Here is a 9,529-nt window from a genome sequence, read left to right on the forward strand (position 1 = left end):
TTGCTCGAGGCATGTCAACTCGGTTACTCAGCTTTACTCTTGGGAACCCGTAGTAAGTTTTGCAATCTTTTACCTTATTTGTCAAGAGATTATACCGAAAAGACCAGAGAAATATCAGATTGAAAAGTGATAAAAAAATTGGATCAGGGAAGACTATAAACTTAAGACAGGGCATTCCTTCTGAAGAAAAAGGAGAAAGAGAACTTATCTGGGGGCATATGTCGACTTTGAGTGAACCATGACATGCACTTTGGACTTGACCCCAGATCCGCTTGAGTTGTCTAATTCTCAAAATCTGAACCATTATCGATTTATGGCTGATCGGGAAATGGTGTTCTTTGCAGTTTTCTCCCAACTAGGCATTTTCATGATGTTCTCTTCTTTTATCTTAAGGTGCCCTGCAAGGGTTTTCACCGATAAGATTTTCTCTATTGTCGTCTTATGGTGCCTATAAAGGTTTTCACCGATAAGACTATCTTTTTTTTTCTTTTTTTTTTTTTTTTTTTTTTTTTTGACAACGTTGTCCTTGATGATCAATTGTTCGTGCAATGCACACCAAATTTATCGTTCTCAAAATGTTGGTTGCTAGAATAAAATCAAAAACAAAATCAATTTGACTCTATTCTAAAAAAATGCCCCAGTTTTCTATAGATACTGGAATTTTTTTTTTTTTTTTTTTTTTTTGGTATGACCGAGCCCCAAAAGGTTGCCTACGTATCCTTTCGGAATCAGGTCAAACGTAGTTCAAAATCTTCAAAGAGAGTTTTTTTTTTTTTTTTTTCAAAAAAAAGATGCCTTTGTTCTCTCAGCCACAAACTTGTCACAGTATCTTAGAACACATTAGATGTAGTATCTTTTGACTGCGTCTGCATTAACAATTATGCTTGTACTTTTTTCCTCCATATCAGTAAGGTGTAAGGCTCCTTTGGACAACACTTCCTTGATAAGATACGGACCTTGCCAATTTGGGGCAAACTTTCCCTTGGCCTCTTCTTGGTGCGGGAGAATGCGCTTTAAGACCAGTTGACCTACTTCAAAGTGTCTTGGGTGCACCTTTTTGTTGTATGCACGGGCCATTCTTTGTTGATAAAGCTGACCAAAACAAACGGCCGTCAATCGCTTCTCATCTATTAATGTGAGCTGCTCTAGTCGGGTTTTGACCCATTCAGTATCTTCAATTTCAGCCTCGACAATAATTCGAAGAGATGGAATTTCCACTTCCGCTGGTATCACAGCCTCAGTCCCATACACCAGCAAATAAGGAGTTGCACCAATCGAGGTGCGCACTGTTGTGCGATATCCTAAAAGTGCAAAAGGCAGCTTTTCATGCCATTGTCTAGTGCCTTGAACCATTTTTCTGAGAATCTTTTTGATATTCTTGTTGGCTGCCTCCACAGCTCCGTTGGCCTTTGGTCGGTATGGAGTAGAATTGTGATGCACAATTTTGAACTGCTCACATACCTCCTTCATCAAATTGCTATTAAGGTTTGCAGCATTATCTGTGATGATAGTCCTTGGGATACCAAAACGACAAATGATGTTTGAATGGACAAAATCCACGACCACCTTCTTAGTGACTGCCTTGAAAGTGATTGCCTCTACCCATTTAGTAAAGTAATCAATTGCGACCAAAATGAATCGATGTCCATTAGAAGCCTTTGGCTCAATTGGTCCGATGACATCCATTCCCCATGCAACAAAGGGCCAAGGAGCGGCCATGGGGTGCAACTCTGAAGGAGGTGAATGAATGAGATCACCATGAATTTGACATTGATGACATTTTTTCACAAAGCGAAAGCAATCCCGTTCCATGGTAAGCCAATAATATCCTGCACGGAGTATCTTTTTCGCAAGGACATATCCATTCATGTGTGGTCCACATACCCCAGCATGTACTTCATTCATGATCTTCTCAGCTTCTTCAACATCCACACATCTCAACAAGTTCAGATCCGGGGTGCGTTTATATAAAATTTCCCCGCTCAAAAAGAAACCACTAGCCAAACGTCTAATAGTTCTTTTTTGGCTTCCATTGGCATGTTCGGGACATTTCCCTGTTTGCAAGAAATTCCTGATGTCTAGGTACCACGGCTCACCATCTGATTCTGCTTTCACAGTGTTGCAATAGCCATGTTGGTCCTGAAGTTGAATCTCCAAGGGAGTAATACAAGTGTTTCCAGGATATGGAAGCATTGAGGCCAAAGTAGCCAAGGCATCTGCCAATTCATTATGAAATCTAGGAATGTATCTAAACTCGATGGACCTAAACCTTTTGCTAAGATCTTCCACACATTGTTTGTAGGGAAGAAGCTTGAGGTCTCGAGTTTTCCATTCGCCCTGAGCTTGCCTAATAAGCAAGTCAGAATCTCCCAACACAATCAATTCTTGCACACCCAAATCTATTGCCATATTTAGACCCATGATGCAAGCTTCATACTCTGTTGTGTTATTTGTACAGAAGAAACGAAGTCGAGCTGTTGCAGGGTAATGCTGTCCTGTGGGCGATATGAGAATTGCCCCAATCCCTGTGCCCTTTTTGTTGATTGCTCCATCAAAGTATAATTGCCAGGCCTGGTTTTCATCTGGATTTACTTCTTCAACTGAGTTAATCTCTTCATCTGGAAAATATGTATCCAGTGGTTCGTAGTCGCCATCGACTGGATTCTCTGCCAAGTGGTCTGCCAGAGCTTGAGCTTTCATTGTAGTTCGAGTGACATATATAATGTCAAATTCAGTGAGCAAGATTTGCCATTTCGCGAGTCTGCCAGTTGGCATTGGCTTCTGAAAGATGTACTTCAATGGATCCATCCTAGATATGAGGTAAGTTGTGTGGGACAAAAGGTAATGCCTTAACTTTTGAGCTACCCAAGTTAGGGCGCAACATGTCCTTTCCAAGAGGGTGTACTTGACCTCATAACTAGTGAATTTCTTGCTCAAGTAGTAGATAGCTTGCTCCTTCCTGCCTGTGGAATCGTGTTGACCGAGAACGCACCCAAAGGAATTATCTGTCACTGAAAGATATAGAAAGAGAGGCCTATCAAGTTCAGGCGGGACCAACACGGGAGGTTTGGACAAATATTCCTTGATTTTGTCAAAAGCAAGTTGACAATCATCCGTCCATCGGACAGCAGCATCCTTTTTCAAAAGTCTGAAAATGGGCTCACAAGTGGTTGTGAGTTGAGCAATAAACCTGCTAATGTAGTTCAACCTCCCAAGCAGACTCATGACTTCTGTCTTATTTTTCGGGGGTGGCAAATCTCGAATGGCTTTTATTTTGGAAGGATCCAATTCGATGCCCCTTCTACTGACAATAAAACCCAGAAGTTTTCCAGATGGAACTCCAAATGCACATTTTGCTGGATTAAGCTTGAGATCATAGCTTCGCACTCTTTCAAAGAATTTTCTAAGATCATGCACATGGTCAGCTTGTGTTTTAGACTTGATGATTACGTCATCGACGTATACTTCGATTTCTTTATGCATCATATCATGAAACATGGTGGTCATAGCCCTCATGTAAGTTGCCCCAGCATTTTTAAGACCGAAGGGCATGACCCTATAGCAATAAGTCCCCCATGGAGTGGTGAAAGCAGTTTTCTCAGCGTCCTCTTCGTCCATCAAGATTTGATGATACCCCGCATAGCAGTCCACAAATGATTGAATTTCGTGTCTGGCACAATTATCCACTAGAATGTGGATATTAGGCAAGGGAAAATTGTCTTTTGGACTAGCTTTGTTCAAATCCCGATAGTCAACACAAACTCTTGTCTTTCCATCCTTTTTCGGCACAGGAACAACATTTGCCAACCAAGTAGTATAACGAATGGTTTGGATCACATTTGCATTTAGTTGTTTCATGATTTCTTCCTTGATTTTTTCACTCACGTCCGGTTTGAATTTTCTTCTTTTTTGTTGGACGGGGGGAAAATCAGGATGAGTAGGCAGCTTATGGACCACTAAATCAACACTCAAACCTGGCATGTCATCATAGGACCAAGCAAACACATCTTTGTATTCAAACAAAAGTTGTATTATGGCATCTCTAATTTCCTTCTTGACATGAAGACTTATTTTTATTTCTCTGACTTCCTCATTACTTCCCAAATTGATGGCCTCAGTTTCACTAAGATTAGGCTTAGGTTTATGCTCAAACTGTTCCAATTCCCTATTAATTTCCCTAAAAGCCTCTTCTTCATCATATTCAACCTCTCGACTCGGGGATTCAAGAATAAATAACTCTTTGAAATCTGTGAGTGAATTCCGCATGCATGTCATGTTATCAAAGCCGGCATTTATAGAACTGAAAAATAGAGAATGAGAATCAGGGAAGGGAAAGGACAAAATTTTACTATGAAATTGGAATTTCATTTCATTGAAATTAAAAAAGGATAGAAGGGTTGATATTAAAACAAAACACTTTCAAATATTCGAATCACAACCCTGACAACAACAAAATACAAAAGAGTAGCAAAACAAACTACCAAGGCTCCTTCCTTATGGGGAAAGGAGTGGCTTCCCAATTGTTTAACTCAAAACCTGAGCCCACGAGCTGCACATCGGCATGACTTGTACCTTCACCAACTTGGACCATGTTTACTTCACAAAATAACTGACTGAGATCCTGAATAACTTCTTCAATGTCTTCATGAGTAAGGGAAGCTTCCATTTCTGGACCCTGAGGCTTGATGAAGGAATGATAAATATGGGGAATTGGTTGTGGCAACGCCCAATCAGTCCCTTTGTGGTTCTTAGTCTCATCTCCATTTCTCTTGCTTTGTTTGTATCCGAGGCCAGAGGTGCCTTGGTTCCCTAAAAGAGTAATGGGATCCACAATTCCTTGCGAACATAGTCCCAAACCTTTACCAGGTTGATAACCATATTTGAGCATTGTCGTTGCTACCATTGAAGAGGAAGAAGAGAGAGATGGTTGGATAATGGGGTCTCCTTCTCTGAAGCGATCGACTGATACGGCCTCAAAAGACTGGTAAACAATGGAATCGCATCCTTCTTTTGCCTCAATGTATGGAATGGAGGGATCTCTGTAAACAGGCAAATCATCTTCCCCATGCACAATGATTTCCTGATGGTTGTGTTCAAACTTAACAACTTGATGCAGAGTTGATGGGACCGCCCGTGCCGCGTGGATCCATGGCCTTCCCAATAGAAAATTATAAGATGTGTCCATGTTCATTACTTGGAACACAATTATAAAATCCACCGGTCCAATTGTCATGTTTAACTTTATTTCACCAATGGTATCCCGCCTTGAGCCGTCATAAGCTCGAACAAATACATTGCTGGGGCGAATTCTGTCAAGACTAATTTTCAAGTTTTGCAGCGTAGAGAGAGGGCATATGTCTACCCCCGATCCCCCATCTATCATGACCCTCTTTACACAGTACCCTTCACATTTCACTGTAAGAAGCAAAGCTCTGTTGTGTCCAGCTCCTTCTGTGGGCAACTCATCATCAGTGAAAGTGATGGCGTTTGACTCAAAGATGCGCTTGGTCATTTTCTCTAACTGATTTACCGTGGTCTCCTTCGATACATGTGCTTCATTCAAAACCTTATTCAACACACGACGATGTTCTTCTGAGTGCAAAAGTAGAGACAACAATGAAATTTGTGCCGGGGTTTTCTTCAATTGTTCCACAACAGAGTAATCTGGAACCTTAATCTTTTTTAGAAACTCTTCTGCTTCTTCCTCAGTAACTGCTTTCTTCAGTGGTACTGGGATGTTTTGAGTCATTTTCCCTTTTCTTAATTCTTCTGGAGAATAACATCTTCCAGAGCGTGTCATCCCTCCTGCTTCATCAACTTCTTCAACAATCTCCTTTCCTCGATAAACCACAGCGATTTTGTTATAGTTCCAAGGGACAGCCTTTGAATCAATTACCGGAAGCTGTTGGACAGGCCTAACAAAGATAGGTCCTTTCAACTTTGCCAAGCAATTTTGGTCCGATTGTGTTAATGAAAAACCCTTTGATACATACAACTTCGGCACACCTGCTCGAACTCCAATCCCCTTTGAAACCCCCGGGACATACAAAACATCGGTATCAAGGTTGACACCTTCCACACTCAAAGATGCAACTGGTTCTGAACTCTTTATCGGCTTGTTTTCCTCTCCGATCTTCCTAAACAACTTTCCCATTTTGCCAAGGAGTTTGTACTCTTGATCATCGCAGATCATACCCACTAAATTGTTTTGAGCTGGAAGTGGGTTATTAGTCACATTGGGAGTGTTTTGATCATCTGTCACAACGACCACTCCATGATCGATTAGTTTCTCTATCGCCCCCTTCAAGGTCCAACAATTATCAGTGCTGTGTCCTGGGGCCCCCGAATGATACTCACAACTTTCATTGGCTTGGAAACCTGGAGCAGTTGGATTCAGACGATGTGGTGGGATAGACCCAATCACTCCTATCTTTCTTAACTTTTGAAACAAGCTGGAGTATGACTCTCCCAATGGAGTGAATTTCCTTTTCTGTCCTTGCTCTTGAGCATAATTTTGCACAGGAGGAGGGTTGTAAGGGACCTGATAGGGTGGTCGTTGTGGGCGAAGGTTTCCTTGAGTTGGGGCCCGAAAATGTGGGCGATTGGGAGAACGCACATATGACTGAGCATTGAAGACTGTGTATGGGGATGGAGATACTGGATATTGAGGGACATAAGGGTAGTAATGTTGAGGATAGCTAGATTGTCCCTGAAGTGGTGGGTAAGGACAATTAGAATTCCTTTGAACACCCCTTAACCCTGATGCTAGCGAAGAAACTTCCTCTTTTCTTTTACGATTTCCAAAACTGCCTGAACCACCTTGAATGGCCTGTGTGGTAGCTTTGATTGCTGCCTGGCTCACGATCCTTCCTGTTTTTAGACCACTTTCAACCATTTCTCCAATTTTGATTGCTGTGTGAAACGGTCTTCGCATTGCGGCTGTCAGGTGGTGGAAATAGTCAGGATCTTGAGCCTCTATGAAGATATCAACTAATTCTTGCTCATCTAAAGGCGGTTTGACCCGGGCTGCTTGTTCCCTCCATTTGATAGCATACTCTCTGAAGCTTTCATTTGGCTTTTTTCTCATATTAGAGAGTGTATTACGATCTGGCATAATGTCGACATTGTACTGAAATTGTCTAACAAAATCCTGAGCCATATCATCCCAGATGTGCCAGTGGGAGATCTCTTGGTCTATAAACCATTCAGAGGCAACACCAGTCAGGCTCTCACCAAAATAGGCCATGAGCAGTTCCTCTTTACCCCCTGCACCTCTAAGTTGATTGCAGTATCTCTTAAGGTGAGCTATGGGATCACCGTGCCCGTCATACTTATCAAACTTAGGGGTTTTGAATCCCGGTGGCAAGTGGACATTTGGGAACATACACAAGTCTTTGAACGCGACACTTTTGTGCCCTCCTAGCCCTTGCATGCTTTTCATGTGTTGCTCGATGCTTTTCATTTTCTTCAACATTTCCTCTTGCTCTGAGACTTGAGGAGGCCTTTCAACATCAATAGGAGAGCCGAATTGTACAGAGTTAGGGCCCCCGAATGCTATCCCAGGAGTATAATATTGCTCTGGATGGACGGTGAACTGTCCCTCTTGAGCTGCTCTCTGCGTCACAGTTGGTTGTGGGAGAGTATGGACCGGTGCAGCTGTCGCGACAGTGGGATTATTCCTGAATGGCATGCCTTGAGGGCGTGCTGTTGATGGTCCGGCCCCACCATTATCAAATGGACCATACCCCGGAGGAAAGAAAGGATCTGATATCGGGACCTGAGAAGACGAAGACCGGATACTAGTGATCTCAGGAAAACCGGGAATAGACGTTGGTGGTTCTTGACCATTGGCCCAGGCTTGCCACAACTGTGCCATAACATTCCTCAATGTCCTATTTTCTTCAACAGTGGCTGACTCTCTTGTTGTTGAATCAACTGGAGTATCCACTGGGTTTACCGCAGTTTCAGTATTGCTTGTCATTGACGCTCTTACCTTAGACCTGGTAAAGTACGGGTGTTCTGCCAGTTTACCACAAACCAACCACCGAAAGCTTACTAAGAGATGAGAAATGAACAAACTTGTTAGGGGTTAGACATCATTCACACATTTGTTAACCACATAATAACATGAGTTCAAAAGGTTATTGTCTCATCCCAGCTTTGCTTCGCTCGTTGCCTTTCATTTTTTTATTTTTTTATTTTTATTTTTATTTTTTTTTTAAAAAAGTTTTTGATCGAACCCTTTGGAGGTTGCCTACGTATCATGTCGCCGCATGAATCAGATCAGTACGTAGTTCAGAAATTTAGACAACTCGACAACATTAATTTAGACAAGAAAAATCCAACCCTTTCATTCATATCCAAAAACTTTAAGCAAAATCAATGGGTTTAAACATAACCATGATCAACATGATCTCTTTGTACACTGAAATTTAAACTGAAAGATTGAGTCTTAAGCAAAGCAAGATAAAACAAACAAACAAATAAACAAACTAAACAGCTAAACTCTTCTTCAATCTTCATCATCTTCCTTGGGCTTTCTTTGTCCTCCCAAGGTCACATACAAATTCAACAACACCTTCGGCAGATGGGGAACAATGGTCCGTGCTTGCTCTGCCACTTCTGGATCATTCATGCGACGATGATTTTTAATAACATAAGAGGTTTGTTCCGCCAGCTGATGAACTTGACGCCTAGCCTTTCCCATATTTTCATAGCAGTTATTCAACCAAACCTGATGATCACCAAGATTGTTCCTTAAAAGGGCCTCTCGCTCCTCTGCTGCTTCAAGTTGATGGCGAAGTGTTGCTCTCTCAATGATCATTTGCCTTTGCCCCTCTTCAATATCGACACACTGACTGATTCTTCTTTTATGGTCTTCTAACTCTGCTTTAAGTTGATCATGTAAATGCATCCAACCTGACCTTTCTTTCTCAAATTTCTCCTTCCGCCGCTTAAGTTCTCCCCTTTGGTAGTTCACGACCTCTTCAGATGCCACTAAGTCCCTCTTCAATCGAGAAATTTCAAAACTCTGCTCCTTTTTTATTTGCCGGGCCAAGTGAATTCTACTATCCAACTCTTCCTCTAGACGGGCTAATTTCCCCTCCGCATGTTTCAATTCCCCTTCCGTATCTTGTAACTCCAACTGAATATTTCTTCCTCTTTGGACTTGAACTTCTTGCCGGGCAATGGTGGTTTTGGCCTTCTCCAACTCTTTTTCCAACTGTCTTATGGTGTGCTGGTCTTTTCTTTTCCTGCTGGATCCTTCGGGAATGTCATCAAATGTTGTTGGATCACGAAACCATGATAAGTACCCAGGCACTACTTTTCCCTTATCTTGCTCCACCACCATTTCACTTAGCTCAGAAATTATACTTCCAAACCAGATCTTCAGAATATCAGTGCTATCAAAGGCAAAACCTGGCGGGGTGTCAAACACAAATCTGCTCATATCATCATTTGGTGGGATTTCTTGTACTCTAGCCAGCTGACGCATAACTCGAAGTGGGGCATAGGGTTGAACACCTCT

The 9,529-nt window shown here is 42.0% G+C and overlaps 1 protein-coding gene across 1 annotated transcript; it reads right to left on the reverse strand.

The window, feature by feature from the left end:
• Window positions 1–840: 840 nt before the first annotated feature.
• On the reverse strand, window positions 841–7,981 carry LOC125871328 (uncharacterized). Its single transcript, XM_049551915.1, has 2 exons — window positions 4,482–7,981; window positions 841–4,300 (listed from the first exon to the last, which is right to left on the reverse strand). The coding sequence occupies exons 1-2, from the start codon at window positions 7,979–7,981 to the stop codon at window positions 841–843; spliced, it is 6,960 nt and encodes a 2,319-aa protein (XP_049407872.1).
• Between the last annotated feature and the right edge of the window lie 1,548 nt (window positions 7,982–9,529).

Source organism: Solanum stenotomum, chromosome 7, assembly GCF_019186545.1.
Source record: "Solanum stenotomum isolate F172 chromosome 7, ASM1918654v1, whole genome shotgun sequence".
NCBI classification, from domain to species: Eukaryota; Viridiplantae; Streptophyta; class Magnoliopsida; order Solanales; family Solanaceae; genus Solanum; species Solanum stenotomum.